This window comes from Dermacentor variabilis, chromosome 2 (genome assembly GCF_050947875.1).
Source record: "Dermacentor variabilis isolate Ectoservices chromosome 2, ASM5094787v1, whole genome shotgun sequence".
NCBI classification, from domain to species: Eukaryota; Metazoa; Arthropoda; class Arachnida; order Ixodida; family Ixodidae; genus Dermacentor; species Dermacentor variabilis.
In genome coordinates, this window is record NC_134569.1 from 163,627,045 (window position 1) to 163,652,602 (window position 25,558).

Here is a 25,558-nt window from a genome sequence, read left to right on the forward strand (position 1 = left end):
TTCAATAGAACTACGCGAGTCATAGATGTTTCTTTTTCCTTAAGTATACTTTATTTTGTAGCAGTACTGAGAACAACTCTTATGAATCCACCAGGCGCATCGAGCGTCAAAACGCTTTAATTTAATCATCAAGAAATCGCTACGGAAGCCGGCACGTGTCTTTTTACAAATATGATTGAGAATAAATACTAATTTCGCGTACCGTACACCGGCGGGAGTTATAAACGCCATATTCAATCGACGTCCAAGTTTTCAGCCCCACCGGAGAAATGGCGTCCGCAGGTGACGTCACTAAACGCAACGCGTAACTAACGCGTAAGTGTCTTCGCACCAACGGAACAAGCTCGTGGCTATGAAGAGCGGAGCGGTGGGCGTCAGTTCTCAGCCTCCGTCCATCCATGAATTTCTTTTTTTTTTCTTCATCTTTTTCTTCTACGCATTCTTGTCGTCACGGTTCACGTGACGCGTTCGGTGCTTGAGGATGTCGAGCATCTTCTGTCGCTTCTCCTCCATCAGGTTGTCGCGGCGCTGGTGGACGTAGTCGCGGATGTTGGGCAGGCCGGAAATGACGCAAGCAGCAAGCGCGGAGCGGGACTCGTTCATGTCCGTGGCCTCGTACCACTGGTCCGTGGTCGGGTCGTAGCACTCGGCGAGGTTGGTGGTGCTCTCGCCGTTGAAGCCGCCGATGGCGAACACCAGGTTGTCGATTATCTATTGAAAGTCACGCGACATGCGAAAGAGAAAAAGAAAAGCAGTTAGCGTTCTCGATAAGCACAGGTCGTCAGTTCATGAACACCTTTCCAAGTGCAATAAAACGATGCACTAAGCGATCCCTTGTACGAAAGCTTAACGTCAGCTCCTTGACATTACTACTGACATGGCATCTTTGACTTGGTATTTATTTATTTATTTATTTATTTATTTATTTATTCATTTACTGCATTATATAAGGGTATAATCCTTCTTCACCCATAAAAAACTATTGGCAGGTGGAAGAGCACACCCAATGATTCCTCTACGCACCAGTTTCGATTTCCATAGGCTTGCCTTTCAGGTGTCGAACCTTTACAACCAGCCTTAATACTATACGACGTGAGCAAGCTTCCAAAATAAAGATGACAAGAAAGTGGCTCTCGAAGACCTATGTCCGATAGGTCTTTTCCGCCCTACTTAATTGCCACGTGTCATCGTTTTGGGCGTGAAAAGCGTGTGGTATACCACTTCCACAACATTAAAAATGTACCAGCCCTCTGCCGCCCAACACAGCAGCACTGCGTGTCATTCTTTTTCGTTGGCCAGCCAAATGCACTGAAGCGTGGCAGACAACGAGCGGAGAGAAAGGCCACTCACGGCATAAGCACCCAGATCAAATGCATGAATGCTGATCCTTTACAAACAATAGATTCGCCGCATTCGCGACCAGAAGGTCTTGCATACATTACTAGGCCCCACATATTTTCCTTGAAAAACATCACTACACGGAACTCTGGCACTGCAATCGTTCTGCTATAGTAGGGAAATGATAGTACACATATTTGTTCATAACGTTTTCCCTTTTGGCATCAAACGTTCTTCCGATGCCATTCATGACGCTGTAACTTGTTAGTTGTACCGCCGTTGTTTTCAGCATGACCTTCGGCGGACAAACACACCCCATTTGCATCGACGGTCACCACAAGGTTGACATGCCGTCACACAACACAAAATACACTTTTTTATCATCAGGTTTTGCCTCGTGCCTCTCAGTAGCGGAACCGCCACAAGTTCGATCAAGTCTTAGCTATCATTGTATAATTATGAGCTTTTGTGTGACTAAGTGTACGCTGAGGGATTTCTGCTTATTTGTTTCATAGATAAACCACCCTCCTCGGCATAATAGACAATTAGGTTTTAAAGAAGTAAATAAATTTATAAGCACTCATACTTCTTTAAGCACAGCAAGACAGTCGCTTTTGGCCAGCATGCGTAATGAATGCGAAATGCTGCATTGTCTAAAATGTTTTATTTCCTGCGTTACATAGGCGTTTCAAGCTAGAAGAACGAAGCTTGGGAGAATTCATACGATGCCCGTCATTCCCGTGCTGGCTGAACCAGCATACACTTACCACTCCCGTAGGCACTAGCACGAATATTTCCTAGAGCAATCTTTGCAGCGAAGACTATGTAACGTCCCAAACGTTCGCCGTTGTAAGCTTACTGGTGGCAAACGCTACGGATCCTGTTAGGCGGACGTGGAAAGCAACGGCAAAAGGTACTTGGCGCTTCGCGGCAAGTTTTCAAATCTACCCGCATTTTCATTACACTGGCCTTATGTGAATGAATTGAAAGTTTTAGCCCGATTATAGCCTTGCGGCAAGAGCTTCGTTCGCGAAGTATTGCAGTTATTAACATGGTTCATACTGTGTGCGGTGTGCTGCTATCTGATCTCTTTCGCTATTGTAAAGAGCCCATAGGAACCCTAGCAAATATGAACGTGATGGTCCTGATTTAAGCTCGCCCCTTTGTACGTTTACGCGTTTTTTGTATCGCTAGTACTGGTTCCAAGAGTGCACGTAATAAAGAAAGCATAAGTACCTATCGATGACTGTAGTGCCAGGCATAGTGAAACATTGAGTAAATTACTATTGTCGCATCAGTCATCTGTATCCCCTCCAAAACAACGGTGTTGTTTTATTATTACCTGGACTGTAGGAGTTATCATCATCCTTGCAACAGTTCCCAAGAGCATTAGTATCATTTCATAACGTATTTTTATCCCATAGACGAAAATTTCGCAGCTTTTGGTGAGCTCAAAAGCAAAATTAGACGAGCGCTTATGCCACTCGTTGTAATTTTACGGTCTGCGGAATAACGATGCACCACAAGCGTAGAAATACAGTGGCAGCCCCTTGGGATGCCGGGTGCTCGTCCGGTTGACCTCCCTGTCATTCCTGTCCCTGCTCTCTCTCTCTCTCTCTCTCTTAATTGGTTACAACACGTCAAATATATTCCTCCTACGCAAACGCGCTCTTGTAAACAAGAAAATTTAGAGGGCACAATGCACATAATGACCACATAGTTGCACATTCTTACGCCAGCAACTAAAACCCATATGTATATGTGATGATACTTGTCTATAAATGTGCTTAAATGCAAAGCAAATGTAATCCGATTCATTGGTAATGACGTTCAATAGGTCAAATGGCCATACATTCTTGCGCTACCACGTACAGAGCATAAGTTATAATTGCTTGCGAAACTTGGTAATGACTATGAGTTGAATGTGACAAATCTGTGACAGCGGATGGGGAAAGCATTTTATTGTAGCAGTATTCTTATATTAAATTACTTCATATAGTTATGGTAGCCATCTAAAATTTCCATCTCACGTTCCCACAAATAAGTCAGCGATATTTATTCATACAAAGTCACAATTTATGAGCCGGGTACGAATCCAGTCAGTTGCCTACAAACAAAACTGATATAAACTGACGCAGTACAGGAACACGAATAGCACTCACAAGTGCTTATCTGTCACTGATCAGGTAAAGCTCATAGCAGCTTAGTACTTGAATAATAAGCCCGCTGGAAAGTTGCAACATTTTATTTCAAATGTTCTGCCGTATTTTCTCTGCTCCTGTTTGTGACACGGGGCTCTTCCGTAGAGATTATATGTGTTAGGTACTGAAACACATTCGAACGAATTGCCCTAAATTCTAAATTGTTCGATTGTGAGTTGTGCTATCACCTAATGATTATAACTATCACCGTGAAGCAGCAAACTACTGATATTGAATCCGAATGTAATTCCATAAAGATGTCAATGTATTTTTAGTTGTGACCGGCATCACGGCAAAGTATCAACAAAATATCATTTCTGGGGTTCGTGCGTAAATAGACCTTTCGTCACAGTTTTATGAGAGTCCGAGGCAGTGTTTATTGGAGCAAGACGTGATATAATGGAGAGACTGCAGTCAAACATTCTTTCCAAGTACTGAACTCCCCTTCGGCTCAAGGTTTTCACTACAACTGCTCTGCAAATGTATCTTATACTCTTCCCCAAGTTCTAGCGTACGAACACCGCGAACTTTCAAAGAACTTAGAGGGCTTATAAGGGCCTATAAGACTGCAGCATCAAAAAATCCGAAAGTTTCTTCCGGCCTGCGCTGGCGAAAAAAGCGACGGCATCGTGGCAAGAGACGAGAGTACAACCTCTCAGTTCATTCGTACATGCTTTTGTTTCCGCAAGCACAATGTTTGAACCATTGCATCTCGCGAATTCGCGTAACGCTCGATTATTCTTTGCGAAGCTTGGTCGTGTCACTACTCACGGCCACGGCGAAGTTGCTTCTGGGAGTGTACATGTTGGGCAGACTGGTCCACATGTTGGTCTCCGGATTGTACTTCTCGGCCGAGGCCAGCCTGGTGGTGCCGTTGAAGCCACCAATCGCGTAGACGCAGTTGCGAAAGCCTATGCAGCCGACCCCGCTGCGCCGGAACCGCATGCCCGAAATCGTGGTCCACTGGTCGGCCGTCGGGTCGTACCGCTCGGCCGAGCTGAGGCACTCGTGGCCGCTGAATCCTCCCGTCACGTACACGTAGCCGTCGTGCGTCGTGGCGCACGCGTCGCTACGTTGCATGTTCATGGGCGCAATCATCGTCCACTGCGAGCGACCAAGATGTGCTGCGCGATCGGAAAGCGGACAACCACCCGCCGCGGTAGTGTGTTGTTGACGAACGAAAACCCAGACCGCAGGTAACGCGACAAGGGGAGCGTATTTAAAATTTAAACGACTGCGGCTTACGCGGTCTTTATCGAGGCTAAATCCCCTGAGACTAGCGATCGCGACTAATTTGTCTTCGTGGCTCTCTTTTAGATATACCACTTCACATCGTATCTGTAAGACGAGACTACGGGGAACAAATTCCTAAGATGGCATGACGAACTTCTTTACATTTTTCAAAGCAATCCCAAATTACTCCCCCCTAATAACACATTTTACTGCCTGATTAGCTTGGGCTTCTTGCGAAATCGGTGCAAGTCCATCTTGAACTTGTTCTCAATATAACTGATTAATAACTGCCCAGAATCTGTGAACCATTTGCCCTGGTGATTTCATTGTACTGTTTTTTTTTCGTTATTGCTCTACTTACTTGAGTACAAATGTTAGCAATTTCCTTTTTTATCTTCTATTTCTTTTTCGTGCGTACTCTTGGCCGTTTTTCGGTATCGTTGTTTCACCAGTCATGCGTTGATATTGTTAGCCCTTCTCAACCAGAACTAAATCTTCGTGCACGACATCGTTTTAGACATGGAGCATTCACCGATGCTTCTGTTCCAGGTGCACCTACTTCTGCTGGCCCTGCCGTTGTCTACCGCGTCATGTACTACTCAGGAAGCAGTCAGCACGCCAGCAACTAACCGCTCCGTGGAATGCCCACCATCGCCAAAGTTGGGATTCATTCCGGCCTGCTGCTGGCAACCAGGAATATCAAGACGACATGCCGGCACTATCAGCACGGGATACGCAGCTTATAAGCAATCATTCGGCGCCGCCCGGCTGGGGCACGACATCGTTTTAGACATGGAGCATTCACCGATGCTTCTGTTCCAGGTTAGTTACCTGAATGGTTGTTCTTGCCTGAAGAGCAGCAATCGCTGTCTTTTTGTGGTGTCGTGCCCCAGCGAGCTGCCACTTGCTATCAAACGCTGTAAGAACTTGTTGTGCTTGTTCATATGTCGGGTTCGCTTACTTCTTTCTGGAGACGTCGAATCAAATCCTGGTCCCGTTGACCTAGCTACCATTTTGGAATCGTTGCGACGTATCGAAACCGGTCAAGATGAAATTCGAAATGACCTGCGAGCCCTTAAAAGTTGGCAGGCATCTGTCGACGGCCAACTGAAACAGATATCCGTTAGGCTTCAGACTGTTGAGGGTGATCTCGAATCGATTAAAAGTTTTGGCAATAGGTCGTCACCCGAGTCTCCTGAAGAATGCCATGCTATCTCGAGGCAGCTTAAAACAATAGAGATGCGTTGCGAGGATGCCGAAAACAGACTTCGGCGGTGTAATTTACTCTTCTTTGGCATCTCTGATGATCGAAACGAATCATGGCCATCATCTGAATCTAAAGTTATCAACTTGTGCAGTGAACACCTTGGCATCACCATCGAACCCACCAAAATAGAACGCGCACACCGCCTTGGCCAGTTCAACAGAGAGAAGAACAGGCCAATAATTGCTAAATTTACATTTTTTAAAGATAAACAAAACATAATAGAAAATGGCTATAAATTCAAAGGCACGGAATTCGCTGTTCGCGAAGATTTTTCCCTTCAAACACGCATCGCTCGACGCAAGCTCATTGCCTTCGCGAAATCCAAGGGCGTACCGTTGAAGTTAACCCTCGACAAACTGCGAGTAGATAACACTACTTACAGGTATGACTCGCTGTCCGATACTGTGGTACCAATTTCGCGATAGCTAGAAGTTAACCCGATAACACGCACGTCTGACAACCCCTCTGCTGCTCAACATACACACATCGAGCCTTCGTACCTAGCTTTATCATTTACTAACATTCGTAGTATAATTTCTAAACGCACCGAAATCGTATCGTACTTGGAAAATAGTAACTGTGATATTATGGCACTAACGGAAACTTGGCTCTCTGACGGCGTGAATGACAGCGAAGTTTTTCCTGATACGGAGGACTATGTCATTTATCGCCGAGACAGACATAATCGAAGGGGAGGTGGTGTCTTGCTGGCAATAAAGAAGCACATCACTTCGTTTATAGTACCGATACCCTCCGCTATTGAGATAGTGTGGGTTTGTATAACATCGACACTATCAAAGTCACTTTACGGAGTGTGTTACAGGCCTCCTGACAGCACTGATAACTTCGTTTCTAACTTGCGTGAGAACCTTACTGCTGTTCGGTCTAAATTCCCTAAAGCTGATATATTCATTCTTGGCGATTTTAATTTCCCGGACATAGATTGGCCTAACTTAAGAGGCAATTCGCGTGCATCTAATGACTTTGTCCAGCTCATCCTTGATTTTTCTTTTGAGCAACTAGTCTTCCAACCAACGCGCATTACTAACGTCTTAGACCTTGTTCTAACAACAGCACCTAATAGAGTTAGCACCATTTCAATCACTGATGGGTTCAGTGACCACTCGTTATTAGAATTTACAGTTCGCACACCTTCATGTACACGTAATCTAACAACAAAACGAATATTTGACTACAAAAGAGCAGACTATAATGCCATTAACCGAGATTTACAAAGCTTTTCATCTAGATTTATCGCAACATTTTCTCAACGATCAGTCAACAAAAATTGGTGCCTGTTTAAAGAACAACTACTAGGTTTAGCAAATAAATACATACCTCAGATTTCATTTCGCACCAACTGTTCCAAACCATGGTTTAATAAAACTTTGAATGCGTTAAAAAACAAAAAGAAACGTTTATACAGGGCAGCCAAAAGTGTCAACACGTTAGGTTCGTGGAATAAACATAAAGCCTGCGAAAAAGCCTACTGCAGTTCCCTTCGTCGTGCAAAGCATAAATTCTTTTCCGATGACCTTCAGTCACTGATAAAAAATAATCCTAAGAAATTCTGGAAAACGATATCTCCTTCAAACAGCACTGACACTCCCACACTCGTGGATAACACTGGTCTTCCCATACCGCGAGAGCACTGCGCATCTGTATTTAACAACTACTTTCTTTCCACGTTCACAAAGGAAGACCATTCCAATATGCCAAAGATGGCAGACTCTGATTACCAATATATGACTCCTATTACCGTAACAGCCGCTGGAATCGCTACTTTGATTAACAATCTCAAATTATCGAGTAGTTCCGGATTTGATGGCATCAACACGAAAATCCTAAAGAATACAGTAGTCCCTTCCAGTACAATCCTTAGTCATATATTTCAGCAGTCGCTGTCAACAGGGGAGCTGCCGAATGATTGGAAAGTTGGCAAAATCATACCCATTTTCAAGTCAGGTGACAAGAGCGATGTGAGTAATTACCGTCCTATATCACTAACCAGCGTTCCCTGCAAGTTACTCGAACACATCATTTTTAGTAATGTCGTTCATCACTTAGAATGTAATAACTTCTTTTTTAAACATCAGCATGGATTCAGAAAAGGCCTTTCATGTGAGACACAACTAATTGAATTCACTACGGATCTTTTTCAAAATATGGACGACAATGCTCAGACTGACTCAATATTCATCGACTTCTCTAAAGCATTTGATCGCGTGGCTCACTGTCGCCTCATTTCCAAACTCTCATGCTTAAACCTTGACGAACTAACAATTTCTTGGATAAGAAACTTTTTGTCTTTTCGAAAGCAGTCCACTGTCATTGACCAGTACTCTTCCCCTTTCAGTAACGTAACATCAGGCGTACCTCAGGGAAGTGTCCTTGGACCCTTACTCTTTCTAATTTTCATCAATGACTTGCCATTAAACATTACATCCAGTGTTCGACTATTCGCAGATGACTGCGTTATCTACCGTCAAATCCGCTCCCCCGCTGATCATATTGCTCTTCAACGTGACCTTCAATGTGTCACTAACTGGTGTTTGGATTGGCAAATGACCCTAAACACTAACAAATGCAAACTGATGACATTTACTCGCAAGAAGTCCTACTCCATTTTCAGTTACTCACTTGACAATAGTATCGTCGATCGCACATCTTCATACAAGTACCTTGGAATTATTCTAACACCTAGCCTTTCATGGTCATCCCACATTGAGAAAATAACGGCTAAAGCATCGCGCACTCTCGGATATTTAAAACGTAACCTTCGCAGCGCTCCTTCCCTCATAAGAAAGATAGCCTACCAAACATTAGTGCAACCGCAGCTCGAATTCGCAGCTTCTATATGGTCACCTCATCAGGCATATCTAATCCATCTTCTCGAGTCGATCCAAAACCGTGCTGCACGTTTCATTGCCAGAGATTATAGCCCATTTTCGAGCGTAACTAACATCAAGCTGTCGTTGTCGCTTTCATCTTTGGAATCGCGCAGGAATATAGCATTACTTTGTCTTCTGCACAAAATCATGCATAATGTACGCCCATCTACTTTACCACTCGTTCGTCCCTCCCGCACATCTAGACGCCTGCATAATCATCTCAGTTTCCAACGCATCTTCGGTCACACCAATGCGTTCAACTGCTCAGCTTTGCCACGTGCGATTGCACTGTGGAATGGTCTTCCTGATAACCTCGCTGACATTAATGACACATTAACCTTCAGACAAAAAATCACTGAATATTTGGCTAGTACTTAGCTAAAAACAAGTATCTGTTCAGTTTTGTTACTTTTAACTTCATTGTTATTTATTTATGTAAGCATTTGCTCTAAGGTTGTTTGCTTTACTGTATACTGAAAGCTGACACCTGTTCGTTTACCTTTCTTGCTTTTTATCTTTGTTTACTTCGCGTTCTTTGTTTATTATTTGATTCTCGTTTTGTTCATATTTATGTAACAAAAACTATGTTTTTGCTCCGCATTTGTTATTTTGTTATCTGTACCGCCCCCCTCACGCAATACTCCTTCTGGAGCCTGTGAGGTATATGCAATAAATAAATAAATAAAAAATAAAGTAGGTCCTGTACACAGTAAGCATCTGTACAAAATGCAGTTACTTAATGAATGGCACTAAATCCGGAATCATTCCCCGGCTTGCCCTGTGCAGTTGTTTCAATTTCGCTTTATCGACAAATCCAGGCAACACGGCTTCCGAGATCTCCGGCATGACCGTTGTCGGTGCTAGCGCACCTAATTTCGGAGGCTGTGTAGAGGCAGCTTTTTGCAGCCGTTCACTCTCGTGTGTTGTCACCGCGTTAGACAGCCTGCTAACCCACCTGCTATACCAGGTGCCCTGACGAAACACGAGGGAAAAGCCAAGACAGGCGAAAGATACGCACGAGTGCGCACACCATGCATCCCTAAGCAAAGACGACCGAGTTGGCGAGCCGGGATAATTTAACCATGGATCCTATAAGAAGGACCAAAGTCCTATCGCACTCACACCGGAGATGCAGGCGGGATTTTCCCATTTCGTGAGTTTGCATCACATGCCAAACATAGTCAGAGTAGGTGACATTTTAAACCTTTTCAGAGTAGATTATTTGGTGAGCGCCCTCGCGAGCATGTCTTGTGTTGCACATAAGGACAACAAGTGCACCACTGGTCCATACAGGCATGCTTAGGAATGCACAGCGGCGACTCTCGGACCCCTTAGCAGCTGGAAGTCTCAATCGAATACCATGTGAACTGGCCCTTAAGGAAACTAAGGTGGTGATGTTCCCATAAGCCGTAGCAGAGCTTTAGTAGCCGTAAGCTGGCATATTTCCCTTCGTGTCCGACCGTCAGTTACAGCCCACTCTTAGACGGGCTGCGCTCTCTATTATTTAATTGCTAAACTCCGATTCATTCAAATCCCGACCGATTGCCTGATACTAGCATAAATAATAAAGAACCACCGGAGCTAAGATCTGCGACCACTTGACTACTATATCAAGTAAGTTCTACTTCGTTATTCGTCCCGAGTGTAGTAGTGCGTCCGTGCAATCTCCAGCGTAACCATGCCATGAAGTGTGACAAGTGCGACCAAAATTTCCCAATCAAAGGTACTCGGAAATGCCACTAGGTTCTTCCGTTAATTAAATACAAAAATGCGATGGAAGAATGCGACTAGCAAAAAGAGTGTGTGTGAGTGTGTGGGGGTGGGGGTGCAACGCACAAATCTCTGACCACTGAATCATCGGTATGCAGAGACCGTGACCTAGCATTTTAGACAGTGGCACTAAACGAAACTACAGAGAATCCAAACTTAGGGTTTGGGCTCTCATTCGTCCCTTACCTAAAATTTTAAGTATAGCTTGGGCGCCTATAAGCTCCGAGTTCAAAAGCATGGATACATCGACAGAAAAAGGCAGTTCTCAAATTGCACCAAATCTTACCTGAACTGAACATTCATACGAGAGAAATGGCGATTCAAATATTCTCACATAAACGGAAAATATTCAACCACAACTCGCCGCAATTTTAGAGGCGGCTTGTCGATGTTCATATTACTAAAGTGGAAACATTTACTCTGGCCTGCCCTAATCTGGATTGTCTTGACTGCAAACATCTCGGCGAAACTATTTATCTAGGTCCTTATCTCGTTGGCAATTATCACATATCAGTTGGTGGTTTAAATGTGTAACCAGTTTAACGTAGTGCCATAATTGATTATTTTGGCCCTCAATCACTATTCTTAAAATTTTCTTTTTAAACTCGAGGCGCGATGCAAATGCACTGCAATAACGGAAACCAAGAGCAGAAAGACGTCCACTACGGGATATTCCGAGAACGTGAAACGGTCGCTTGTCAGGACTAGCCCCACGTTTTCAAAAATACCTGTTAACCAAATGCAGGGTAAAAGAAAATCGAGATTGTGTTACCTGGTTTGTGCGGTGGTCGAACTTCTCTGCTGTGTTTTGCCTGTGACGACCGTCGTATCCGCCCATGGCGTAGATTATCTCATCCAGCACTGCCACGCTCACATAACACCTGGGAAATCGGAGTGGTCCTTTTAGCCTTTCAGTATTTAGCGGAGATTCGATTTCCGCAGCATTTCTCACAAACCTCTTATTTCCACACTTCGAAGTTACTGAATAGCTGCTTTCCCTCCATGCTTTTCCACTCAACTGATGGGGGCGGAACGCAAACATCCTCGTATAAACATAATTAGGTTCCCCTGGAGAACCTGAAATGCTCTATGTGAAACCCTCCTCTAATGCGTCCTTCATGAACCACAGTGCAGATTTATGGTATCAAACTTTATATAACGTCTTTTTCAGCGTGATTTGAGCTTTACCTACTTTGATTTTACTCATTTTACGGTCATTTTAAGACTTTGTTAAGTTCCTAACTAGTTTAGTGAACCGCTATATATGTCTAATGCTGCCTTTATTAGGCCGAATTTCGAGAACTTTGAGAACCGCATTGCAATCGCTTCTTTCGGATGTCCCTACGCTAAATCCCACCTCTTAACGTGCATCGGTGTGACAGAGCGCCATTTCTTTGTGTGAGCGTTGAAGCATCGCACGCTGCTGAAGTAGTCCTCGCCGTTGAAGCCCCCGATGACGTAGATGTCGTTGCCAATGGCCGCGCACTTGTGGTACGCCCGGGGACCCTCGGGATCCACGGCCTCGACCTGTGCGTCCGGCACAATAGCAACGACTCCTTTAGGGATTCCTGTGGTGCTTTAAGGCTCCACGTTGGCCTGAGCGGAATGAATTAACGGTCTCGCGAGAAAGCAGAAAAAACCAACGTCAGCGGCACAGTATTTGTATCGCGCCTTCCCCTGCACCAGTTTTTACCGTCGCAGCCGTCTGCGATGGCTGATCTATCGCGAGCGTGTTGTTCGCCAGAGTAAAGCTGACCTGGAAACAGAGTTGCCGATAACCTCCTGCATGAATGCGAAGTGTCTGCTGCTCCTTGAACTGTTGAGCAGACCAAGCCGCGGTGCCTTTTGTAATGAAATGCTTGGAAGCGCTGTGCTAACACGTGTCAAACATGATTCGTTCTTTTGTGTTACGTCATAGGCAAGCAGCCTATATATATATAGTTCGTTGTCTGAAATAAACGTTGTGCGTTTGCTGTTGGGCCGTCTCCTTCACTCTGTCAACCGCTACAATAGTGGCGACAAGGGTGACCATACCGCGGAGCCCCCGCCACCTACAGTGGCGTCTCGGTAGTGCTGAGAGTCCTGCTGGGTACTGGACGTAATGGAGTCTACGGAGCGTCGGCGGTCATGGCCCTGGCTACGAACCTCGGTACCCCAAGTTTCGACGAAAATCAAGATGAGTTGGATATTTACTTGACTCGACTGGAGGCAGTCTTTCAAGTGAATTATATTAAGACAGATGATAAGATAAGGATGCTCTTGGTTTCGACACTGTCAACGAAGACGGTAAGCATTCTTGCTGGAAATTGCGCCCCCCCGGAAAGTAAATGGTCTAAGTTACAAGGAAGCACTTACCTTCCTAAATGACCGCTATGCGCCTAAGTAAAATGAGGTTGCCGCAAGTTACAAGTTCTTTACAAGGTACCAGGCTGCAAACGATTCTGCCCAGGACTATGTTGCAGAGCTGCGCACGCTTGCGGAAAAGTGTAACTTTGGCACCAGCTTGAACCGCATGTTACGGGACCGCATTGTTTGTGGCAAACGAAATCATGCGGTGAAGCAGTCGCTTCTTGAAAGAAGTGAGCTCATACTTGCCCAAGCTGAAACGATTGCCACAGCGACAGATACAGCCGCACTGGAAGTAAGCGCCATGACCAGACCTTATAATGAGGTAGCGATGTGCAGTGTAGCGAGAAAATCGCACCGACATCAGATCTTCACCAAAGATAAGCAAAGCCATACTGATTGCGCATGCTGCGAGAACTACGATCACGAAGCAAGCGACTGTCCGCACGAAAGAGCGCAGTGTCTTCACTGTCGGAAGACTGGTCATTTCGCAAGGAAATGTCGCACCCAATTCATGCTCCGGGAAGCTCGTAGGCGCGATGACGTCGCTAACGCAGTTCATTACGAGAGCGCTGTATGAGAAACGGACGAAAGCGACATTTTAACAGTATATTCACATTCAACTAATCGCGACAAAAGAAATGTTTGCTCCAGGCGTTCCACAGAGACCGCTGGTGCAGCGTGCCCTTGAACAGGATTAGCGACGCGGGATCCCCGTTTTCTATCATTCTGCAGTCGGTGTATCTAAAGCACCGTCTGAGTTGACCATGCTTATCGAAATGCAAACACACGCTCAGCTTTTACATGGGCAAGCTACCCATTGTCGGTGAACTGCCCCTTCGAGCCCATGTTGCGGGGAAGGCTGTACTTGCTACACTGATTGTTATAAGATGTTCGGGTCCCAGCCTTTGCGGTAGGGACTTAATTCAAGTGTTTTCGCTTCTGCCGTCCGCTTTTCTCGCTACGGTTCAATCAACGTCAGCCGATCGCGGCAGCCTCAGGACCGAGCTTTCTGCCCTTTTCGAGCCCGGCCTTGGAAACATTCAGGGGCCACTTGTGAAATTCCCCATTCGAGAAGGCGCCCAACCAAAGTTCCACAAGGCTTTGTCACTCTATTATGCTATTCGTGAAAAAGTGGAAACGGAGCTGGACCGTTTAGTGGAGCAAGGCATATTATCGCTCATAGCACATTCTGAGTGGGCGGTGCCAATCGTACCAGTACTGAAGAAAGTTGGGTCCCTTTGCCTTTGCGGCGATTTCAAAACCAGAATCAATGCTGCCTGTATAAGTGAACAGTACCCTTTACCAAACATGGAAGACATTTACATGTCGCTACGTGGCGGATCGTTTTTCACAACACCGAACCTTAAGGATTCACATAACCAACTCCCTTTGGATAACGAGGCGACGAAGCGGGCCGTGATAAACCCTCACAAGGGGTTCTGTTAGAACTGTCTTCCATTTAGAGTTGCCTCGGCTCCCGCGATTTTTCGGCTGTGCATGAAAATGGTCCTGGCCAGGGTTCCTGCCGTGCAGGTGTATTTGGACGATGTATTGATGGCGGAACGTCAAGAGGACAGTGGCTCAGTGCTTCGGGACTATTTGCGCAGGCTTCAAGAGAATGGTACCAAGCTGAAGGCCGACAAATGCCGTTTTTTCAAGGACGCCATCGTCTACCTGGGCCGTCGCATCGACAAAGACGGCTTGCATCCGCTTGAGAAGAGCTAAGCAGCAATACGCGACACACCACGGCCTACGAATGTGAGCGAACCGCGCTAGTTCTTGGGTCTGTTGACTTATTATCACCGGTTCTTGCCACACGTGTCAACAATGTTGGCCCCGTTGTATCTTCTGCTTGAAAAAGAGCATAAATGGCACTGGGGACCGGCGCCGGAGAGTTCATATCTCATGGCTAAACAAACACGTCTGAGTTCACCTGTTCGTATTTCGATGCCAACCAACCTGTGCGCTTGGAATGTGATGCGTCACCTTCGGCTTTGGGTGCCATAATCTCGCAGCGAATTCGGAAATCGAATAAGCCCAATGGGCCTTCCGTTCACGCACGTTAACACACGCCGAAAAGAATTAGCTCGGGAAGGAAGCTCTCGCACTGGTGTTCGGAGTAACAAAGTTTCTAGACTACGTGCTGGGCCCCGAGTTTGTATTCGTAATGGACCACCAACCACTACTGGGACTTCTACGACAAGATTGACCTGTGCCCCCAATGGCTTCGGCACGTATTCAGAGATGGGCTCTGTTTATAAGCCAATATCGGTACCGCAGCTTGCCCTTGCCGATATCAGATGCTTGTCGATCGAGCACCTTGCCAGAACACGTGCTGTCTTTAAAGACCCTTGGCAGCTCGTTCGTGCCAGTGGGTGCCATACTGGCGCTGGTGATCGCAGATGAATACCTCAGCGTTGTGCAGCACTTTGTACTTAATGGATGGCCTAAACTCTTTTCAACGTGTCACAACCACCTTCAACCTTATTTTTGCAGAAGACTGGAGCTGTCAAGCCTAGGCCTGCTCTACTGGGGTCATCGCATCATCGTACCCTGCAAAGCGCGAGTCTCCATGCTCGCTGAGCTACATCGGTTACACCAGGGTGTATCTGCGACGAAAAGACAGGCTCGGACGCTGTTCTGGTGGCCTGGGTTGGATGGTGAGATCGAAAGCCTTGCACGTTCGTGCATCTCATGTGTACAAGCGCAGCCAACAGCATATTGCCAGGCATTGGCTGCGCCTCCTATCTGTTGGCCAGAAACGGGGACAATGTGGTCACGGCTTCACATTGTTTATGCCTGACCAATAGAGGGACGCATGCTCTTATATTCGTCAACTCGCACACTAAATGGATCGAGGCAATTCCCATCAGGTCAGCGACCACGCAAGTCACAATCGCGCGGTTTCGCGAATTGTTCGCTCATTTTGGCTTGCCGCATATAGTAGTATCAGATAACGGGCCTCAGTTTGCAAGTCAATTGTTTTGCCAGTTCATGACTGCCAACAACATAACTCATCTACGCAGTGCGCCGTACCACCCACATTTAATGGTCTGACAGCGGGCAGGGTCCGCACAATAAAGGAAGGCCTTCTCAAGCACTCGATGGTGAACGATCTCAAAACATAACTAGCGCGAGTGCTGCTAGGCTGTCGACGTACCCCACTACCATGTGGCAAGTCCCCGTCAGAAATGCTCCTGTTGACCAAATTCTTTCCCGCTTGAATATTTGTGTCCCTTTTCTACCTATAAATTACTCGCAGCCTCCCAGATTCCAGTCCGGCTACCAGGTGTTGGTGCGCAACTTTGGCCAAAGGAGACGTTGGCGTCCAGGCATCGTCAAGAGCACCGAGCGTTCACGGCTGGTAACGATCGACACTCCAGATGACCTAGCCTGGCGTCACGTGGACCAAACTTTCCGTCGGGTTCCTATGTCACCCATGGCCCCAAAAGCAGAAGCTCCCGACTCGCTTCAACCAAGCCCGGACAATATGAATCGGCCTACGTCAACGCGAGAAGGCCGGTCCAGTTCGGCCATTCCAGAACCAACTAGCGCCGTGCCTGTTCCTTCGACAACACCTCCAGCACCCAGCCGAACCGCCTCTCTGTCCCCCCAAGCCCGCTGGTCTTGCGGAGGTCTACCGACAAAGACCCGTGCAAAGACAGTTTTATAAAAAGAGGGAGAAATGATATGAAATGCTTGGAAGTGCTATGCTAATACGTGTCAAACATTATTCGTTCTCTCGTGTTACGCCATAAGCAAGCAGCCTATATATATATATATATATATATATATATATATATATATATATATATATATATATATATATATATATAATATTTTGTTTATCTGCAATTATTGCAATTCTCACTGTTGTGCGTTTGCTCTAGGGCCGTCTCCGCCACTCTGTCACCAGCTACAACGAACGTGTTCACCAGAGTAAAGCTGACCTGGAGCATGCCACGAAGGAAAACAACGTTGCCGATAACCACCTGCGTGGACGCGAAGTGTCTGTGGCTCCTCAAACCGTCGATCAGAGCAAGCCGCGATGCCTTTACCAACCTTGATCCACCTGTCGGCCTTGGTGTCATAGCTCTCGATGTAGGCAGTGGGTCCTCCCGCCATCCAGCCGCCGATGACGAACATCACCTCGTGCGGTATGCGCGGTCGCGCGAACATGGGCGTTGGCACTTCGTCGTTGTGCACCACCACGTCCAGGTCGTACAGAAACCGCAGCGTGTCGATTACCAACGGCCTATGCGAGAGATGAAGAAAAAAACGTCGCGCTTCCAAGCCCGTCGCCCGAACGTAAACTCACGGACTTGACATTCACCAACCTCAGGCGCGGAATCCTTTGTAACTGTCGAGAATGGTAGCGCGACGACCACGACACGGACATTCAACTTTTTGGTGGACATCGCTTGCTACATTACCGGTTGCTATCCGTTAATTAAAATTAATTGCCAAGGGGGGGGGGGGGGCTCTCCGAAATTACGCGGCTACAGCCCCCACCCCCCACGCCACCAATCCTCACTCCCATTCCTAAAGTTCCGCACAATCGAAGTTGAGACTTGACAGCTGTTCCGCGGTATACATTTCATGCCTTTTTCACTCCTTTTGGAAGGCGGTAGTTATCGGCACCTCCTGGGATGTGAAGGCCAGTTTTTTCTTCGTTCGGTGCCCATGCGATTAACTCGAGATGCGTTCAGTTATCACCATCTATTCAATGGTCACGTTCATCGTTGTTGCTTCGTTAGTTAACCCTTCCTTGTTTTAACTGATCCAGGAAAGGTATTCGTTTCGTGGTCAGCTGGTCTGTGTTCTCGTAGCACCAGTTGTGGCGGGAGAAAACACCAGCTGTGTTTAACTTTCCCTTTCGCTTCCTTATTTCCTCGAGTGACAGCTCGCCGCGAAGCTGGCAGATACTCAGGACTCTATACCCGCGATATCGGGTTAGACAAAGTGAAAAATAATACCAGGCCGCGTCCATGATCAAGCCGTGCAATAACCCTTAAACCAATAAGCAACATGACTGTCAACCGTTACCTAGTCTGGTTTCCCGTAATTGTACAGCCCTTTTCGCGCAAGATTGACGAGTGTAAACAGGTGTCGCAAGGAAAGGAGAAACTAAGTGATGCACTAAGGCAGAGGGCCACGGCAACAGCCAAACGGCAAGGCAAAGCAAAAAGTAACAAATTTAACCGTTGTTTATGAAAATTATATATGAATCAACATCTGTTCATTTAAAAAAAGTAGACGAAACGCCGCCGGAAGCGATAATTTCGTGTATTTTGTACGACGCTTCTACGGTCATCAGTCGAGCCGCCTGACGTAGCCAGTTCTCTGCTGTGCTTATATGTGGGTGTTTTTCTATCCTTCCGCGGTGGGCGCAGTGCGTATAAAACTGCCGCATTCTGCGCTCTAGACGGCTGTACGGGAATGGTGACCACGCATCCTTACGCAACTTCCCAAATAACAATAATACGAGTCGGTTTGGGCACTTGGTAGATCAGTAAACGAGGGATCCAAACGAACTGTGATTGTTCCGCAAATATATATTTCTCTATAATTCTTCCAGACTTAAGTCAAAAAACGCAGCTATATTTCATGCAGCTTAAGCCTGCAGTGAATTACCGCTTACGCCCTCATACTCGCCAGCGACTGTTCCTCCGCGAGGCTTCAAATAATTCATAATTCAAACTTTTCCGGTTACCCAAAAAAAGGCGGTAATTACACAAATGAAATGATGAGCAGGTAATTTGATACGTTTTCCCTCGCCTATTATAGTGGAATGACGAAAGCTAAATACATTATTGAACTGAAATAAAATGCCTGCTTCTCTGCAACTATTTGTTGTCAAGTTTCACTTCAGCTGGAAGTTTCATGAGCAAAACGGGTTCAGCAGTGAAATGAACTGTATACGCGTACTTTTGAAGAGTGAAATGCTCAGATTCGATACACTTTGTCCATGTTTGTTGCACACCTCCTTGCTCCCGCATATCAAAGGCTCTTCAAGAACGGCGGACGTTCCGGAGGTATCAAGTACGACGCAATTTTGAAAAGGCAGTATGACTACGATTTTGTTTGCTTCTGTGACTGCCTGGCGGAGTAACACAATCCCGCGCACTCCGTGGGCCTTGGTTCGCAACTGCTTTCTTTTTTTTTAGGTTGCATTCTAGTATAGTAATCCTTATATTGCGCTTCTTCTCAGCGCGAGTCCTTTTGACGTGGTTCCTTGTTCGCCAAGTAAAAGAGGTGTATCCCACAGGCACACCTGTGAGATACACATTTTTTCACTTCTCTTTTGCGAGTTTACGCTTCTTTATGGCGAATGGTGGACGTTATTCATATTTGTACTAGTAAAGATGCAACCCCCTCCCCTCATTTACATTGAAAAGTTGCCTTGGGTTGTGCCCCCCCCCTAAGAAGAATCCTGGGTACGTGCCAGGTTACATATATATATATATATATATATATATATATATATATATATATATATATATATATCTTGTTTTGCTAAAGACTGGGCTCAGGCAGAAACGTCGACATGCATTAAATACTCGCTTTTTAAAAGTGCATCAATTTTTCAATCATAACCTTGAGGCCACGCTGCATACGTCTTTTTTCATCACCAAACTTTGTTTGTTCGTTTGATGGATGGATGGATGTGAAGGACTCAACAAGAACAAAATTCTTTGCTCCCCAAGATTTGTTGCTCAGGTGTCATATTCAGGCGTAACATCTTCTTACACTTAAATACCACCGTTCAATTTCTCGTTTGCAAGCCCAGCGCCCATGTTCCCAATGCGAAATGTGAGCCTGTCCCTACTCAAGGCATAATAATTTAGTACGATTCCTTAGACTAACGACACCTTCGGCCAACCTATCCGCGAAGCCAGCGACAAGTTATATTTGTAGAACAGGTTTCTATCTTTTTTACTTTCTTTGCTTTCTTTTTTTCTGTTCGGACCTTCATAAATTCTTCGTGTGAAGAAGGATGCGTTCAATTCAGAAAGCTTTGGGAGCAGGTGTTCCAAAATAGGAGCTAGTCTCACGATTTATACTAAATAGGAATGTCCTTTAACTAGACATCATTGGCCCGCTTTAGCCGTGCTGCTCGTAGAGTGCGATGAAGCTAATGATTGTAAACTAATTACTGAAGACATGGTCATCTCACCCTTAATCTTCTACTTTTGAAAAGCAGAGCCAAGTTTGGCTGAAACAACTGGCCCACAAGCACAAAAAAATCGCTCTGTCAATTTATGAATAAAGGTATTTGAAATTTAGAAATAGCGCCACGAATCCAAAAAAAAAAGTGAAACAGTGTCTCACTTTCTTGTCCCATTTCCTAGCCTGTTTTTTTTTTAATTTAGACATACGAACCAATTAGCCCAACAGCAAACTCTCCTATATATGAGAGGTCGTAGCCAAACATGCAGGACTATTTGATTCGTTTTAAACGTGGACATTTCATATTGTCACGTGGTAGTGACTGTGAAGAAAGCAGCCAAACTGAGAAAGACGAAACTAGCGTTTTATTGGGCGAACTTGTGCCCTCAAAAACAGGCTACACTCAAACAACGGCGACAGCGGCGAACACAGTGTCGGTGATTGTCGAAAACCTGATGAGCGGGTCAAGCGCGTCCGCTTTTATACATCAGTCGTCGAATGTTCCAGAGCAATAGCTGGGACTCGCGTGCCTTCTACAAAGTTCTGCTTTATTCGCGTCGCGCACACATGCGATCAGATTACACAAGGTTCGGTCACAGACAGCGGATGGAAGCGTCGATAACATTCCAGAAGCTTCCGATACATGCAGGCGCGTTCTACGCTGTACGATAACATTTGTTAGGCGGTGAAACGTGTCACCCGATAAAGACAAATAAGTACACGTGTCAATATTAATTTACTTTGGCTCCAGGGTTTGCACTTACTTCTTTCACTGCATCAAACCGCTCCCCGAGCAAGATACGGAAAATCAGTGATGAAATTGACCACAAGATTTGCTTGTCATTAGCCCAACACCTTAGCAAGTATTAGAACGCTCGCTGTTGCTGGCGCTCGTTTTCACGAAACACATTAGCGTATCAATCATTTCGTGAGTACCAGACACGTATTGCAAGTAAGCCATGTGAGTAGCACAGCGCCGTCTAAGCGTTCCCCTGGTTTCGATCGAGGCGCGCACCTGCAGGACTCGTTGTCCGAGACGAACTTGTGCGACTTGATCTTCTCCACGAAGAAGTTCGTGTCCACAAGGCCCGTGCGCACACATCGCAGCAGCCGGGCAATGTGCTGCTGCCGGTTGGCGGCATCGAACTCGATCCAGCGCACCACCGCTTTCCACACGGTCTCCTCCTTGATGACGTTCAGGTTCTCGTCGGAGAGGATGGCCTCCACTTCGTCGATCTCCAGGCTGAGCAGCTCTTCGCTGCGCTTCGACACCTCGATGAAGTGCTGCATCAAGTAGCTGCAAGAGAAGCCACAGAGGCGAAAGAGGCCCGCGTGGTTGACTGCGTGAATGTCCCCGCATTTCGCCGTGATTGTTGTAGTCACAAGCTCCGAAACGAGCTGTCCATACACGTTTGTTTACTCGTCAGTTCTCAACAATCGCCACCTTTGCTACCGCGACGAGGGATGGCGACGCTCAGGTTATCGCTCCACTTCTACAGCGTTCCTCATTTCTATACAGATATACCCATCTTTCGCTGCTTCACAGCCCGCTATGAAATGAGCACGTAAAGACAAGTAGTCGGCTGACATTATATCTTACTGCGAACAATAACTGTCATTAGTAAACACGTTAAACGGTTACTTCCGTTCTCAACGATGAAAACTTCCACGTAGGAACCTGTGACGTCCTATGTGGGCCCGTAGCAGCCCGGGTGACACAAGTACTTCTCAGAAAAAAAAACAGGAAAAAAGAACATATGCACCCATAGCTTCCACATCTAGTCATACCACATGATATATGGAAGCACTCGAGTTTTTACACAGAAACACATATGTTATTATAAGATCATTCCATATGGATCTTTGGGGGAGTGTGGGTTCTCTGGATAAGGTGGGCTAAAAATAGCGACGCCCAGTAGCAGTAGAAATGAAAAGTCGCCGGCATAGCAGGTACGAAATAGCGGTTAAGTGGCTGCTGTAGCCGAAACGCACGCTTCGAAAACGCTAGGCATAAGCTGATGCCCTTTCAGGAGCCCTAAAGGAAGCGGCAATTATGAGCTACATGGCGGACTGCGCACGTTAGTACTACACTACAGCAGTTTCTTGAAGCTTCCACGCCGTAAGAAGAACGTGAACAGGTCCTTGCGCGGATAATACATAAAGTAAGGTTGCAAGCGTCATGTCTCCCTTTCTACAGAATCACATTGAACATGTTCAAGGAAAATTTGCTTAACCTTGATTCCGACAAGTGCGTTGGATCGGCCGTTATCTTTATTTAACGCGAAGATATCTACATACCTTAGCGCTGTTCGTGCTGATGTCAGGCATGACGCCACGCATTGTCTGTGCTTTTATGAGCTGCTTTTGTGCTGAGTTCTTTGTGGAGTACGTATTACGTCAGATTGCAACACAATGAGCCTCCAGTCTTTACCATTCAACAAAGCTTTCTAACCTAAGCCAGTACGTTGGTTCCAGAGAAACAGTATAGCAGAGCACAACGTCCCATAATGCGCCTGACTTGGAAAACACTTTCTAGTAGTTACTGGTTCTCTCGACTCACTTATATGCCTTGGCGGTGAGGTCGAAACAGTTATACAGCTTGGCCACGTTGTGGATGGAAATGCAGTTCTCGGGCGCCATGATGGAAAGCAGGAAGTCGCAGCAATCCTTGACCATGCCCATGACACAGAGGTAGTCGGCCGCCTCCAGCAGGCTCTCGACGTTGTCGCAGCCCACCCACGTGACACGCTTGTACGCGAACTCCACGATGATGGCCATAGTCGCCTTGGACACTCCGGGCACCAAGACCTCTGTGCGCGGAACCTTGTTCAGGGGGCTTCCGAAAAGCGCCCTGAAAGGCATTCGATTTCCGTGAGAAGCACGAGTTAAACGAAGCTGCAGCGTTGGTCCTCAGCTGTCGGGCACCAACCGCTAGCCCGATTGTGTCTGCAGACCCATCCGTAGTGGCATGCTAGCGGTCAAGCCAACAAGTTCGGTTGGAGAAGCATATAGAGAATTGGAGACAATGGTATAGGACTAATAAATGGACGATAATGTTCGTGGTTGAAAATTGTCGAAAATCTCTCACTACCTTTCATGACCATCAACTCCGAGATTATGAAATCAGTCTTGGTGTACGCTGATGATCTTGGCAATGAAGTAACAAAATTAACATCGAGCCTGTTAGGACAACCTAGCATAATGCCACGTTATTCTTCGAATCATCGAATTTATTCATCGAATCCCGGCCACAGCGGCAGACTTTCAATGGGGCCGAAAACACCCGTGTACCTAAATTAAGGTGCGCGTTAAAGAACCGCAGGTGGTCAAAATATAGAGAGCCTACCACTACGTTGTGCCTCATAATCAGATCGCGGTTTTGGCACGTAAAACCTCATAGGTTAATTAATTTTTAATGTCACGTTATTACGTGACAATATAAATTACATTGCGATGACATTAATACATTATATTACAATGACTTTAAGACTATACCCCGTATTACGTTATTAGGTAATACGCTGTATAGTTTGATTACTATTCTAGCTGTTTAGGTACTTTCGAATAGGAAGATTGCCCTTTTCCAACGAATGCATTGTTGCTAGCGACAATTGCAAACCCTCTTTTTTTACCGCCACCACACTTCTACCTAAAATATACAGGGTGTCCCAGCTAACATTAGCCAAACATTAAAGATATGCAAATGTCACGTCGCTGCACAGAACAAAGGTAATATTGTTTGCCTTCGCTTGAGGATACACAAATTTCATTCCTCCAAATTAGATAATTTGTAATAATTAATTTATGAATTTCTCAAATATTATAGTTAGTATAAAACTATCAATGAAAAATTTCTAGAATGACATGAAAAACTCCTCCTACAGCTCAAGACGTGCTGTATGATGTGCTATACGATGTTGCTCAAGACGTGCTATATTCAGGTGTTTTTGCGGGCGTGGAAAAAGCCCGCCACTGCACTCAAAATTGCCGTGCACCTGCCGTGGTTGCTCAGTGGTTATGGTGTTAGGCGGCTGAGCACGAGGTAGCGGTACCGAATCCCGGCCCCGGCGGCCGCATTTCCATGGGGGTGAAATGCGAAAACACCCGTGTACTAAGATTTAAGCGCACGTTAAAGAACCCCAGGTGTTCGAAATTTCCGGAGTCCTCCACTACGGCGTGCCTCATAATCAGAAAGTCATTTTGGTACGTAAAACCCCATAATTTAGTTCTTTCTTTAAATTGCCGCGCGACTTGCCGCTCGAGGCACTTTGCGTTCCATCCCATCGTCAGAAAGTTCACTTCTTTGTCCATTGAATAGGTATCAAATGATGCGAAATTAGAACCTACCTACCACAAAGTTGTAGAGTACTGCGTTCTATAAAAGCCGGCAGGCTTCTAGGGAAAGCATGAAATGTATTCTCCACTCCTGTATAAGAGAAGCTACGAGTGGAACGTCCTTAGGTCACCTAGTTGAACTAATGGGCAAGGGAACCTCTGTAGTGGCAAGGGTAGCCTGCCTGATAAATTGCTTCGGTAGAACGCCCACTGAGTCATTGCCTTAGAACTTGGATCAGAAAGACTTCCCATGAGTCCTCAGACGGACACCTAATAAAAATTGGTCAGCGTATTAACCAGCAAGCCAAAGGCCCACAGTAACTGTTACTATAGAATTTACAAATGTTTCTTCAACGTTTATTTAGCATCGGTTCAGAGACAGTGAAACCGCTCACATCTCCAGATGCTTATTTGGCATTAGAGTAGATTTGCTACCAGCGATAAAGAATGTCGTCAACGCTTGCCCGCTAAACAAAACAAGAAAGTTAGCGCGCGCCGCCGCAGGCATCGCACCGCACCTGAAATACTCGCTGCAGCTGGCCATGACCACTCTGTGCACAGGGAACTCCCCGCCATCCGATGTCTTGAGCAAGCCGTCGCAGAGCAGGCCCGCCCCGCGCATATCCCACAATGCCTCCAGGGTCTCCTGGCTCAGCATCTCATCGGGCCCGTCCCCGCAGCTGCCCGCCATGGTGACGGGTCACGCTGCCGCTACCCACCAGCCCGGCCTGGCGTCGTTGCAGCCGTGCGTCAGCAGCCGCGCGGAGGGCTTGCTGCCGCTCCCTCCTCGCGCTTCCCTTCGGTGACGACGACGACGACGACGATGATAATGATGGTGATGATGATGGTGGTGGTGGTGGTGGTGGGGGTGGTGGTGGTGATGACGCGGCCACAGCATTTTGAAGCGAGCCACCACAAGAGTTGATCAACCCTAAAATGAGCCAAAGAAAAAGCTACAGTTCTCCAAACAGTTCCTATCGCTACATCACCTCTGCTGACATTGG

General features: G+C 46.2%; 1 protein-coding gene across 1 annotated transcript; it reads right to left on the reverse strand.

The window, feature by feature from the left end:
* Positions 1–155: 155 nt before the first annotated feature.
* LOC142570525 (kelch-like protein 10) lies at positions 156–25,245 on the reverse strand. The gene is made up of 8 exons (XM_075678898.1): positions 25,073–25,245; positions 22,780–23,070; positions 21,235–21,516; positions 17,112–17,304; positions 12,058–12,227; positions 11,473–11,581; positions 4,311–4,643; positions 156–711 (listed from the first exon to the last, which is right to left on the reverse strand). Exons 1-8 carry the CDS (start codon positions 25,243–25,245, stop codon positions 433–435), a joined length of 1,830 nt encoding a protein of 609 aa, XP_075535013.1. The 3' UTR covers positions 156–432.
* Positions 25,246–25,558: the final 313 nt, after the last annotated feature.

Bases quoted from the DNA above. Each gene is read 5' to 3' on its own strand.
- LOC142570525 (XM_075678898.1), bottom strand. From the start codon at position 25,245: ATGGCGGGCAGCTGCGGGGACGGGCCCGATGAGATGCTGAGCCAGGAG. The intron at 17,305-21,234 runs GTGCGCGCCTCG...TCTCTCGCATAG, and splicing joins TCGGACAACGAGTCCTGCAG to GCCGTTGGTAATCGACACGC. The intron at 4,644-11,472 runs GTAACACAATCT...GGTCGCTCGCAG, and splicing joins TCGACCACCGCACAAACCAG to TGGACGATGATTGCGCCCAT.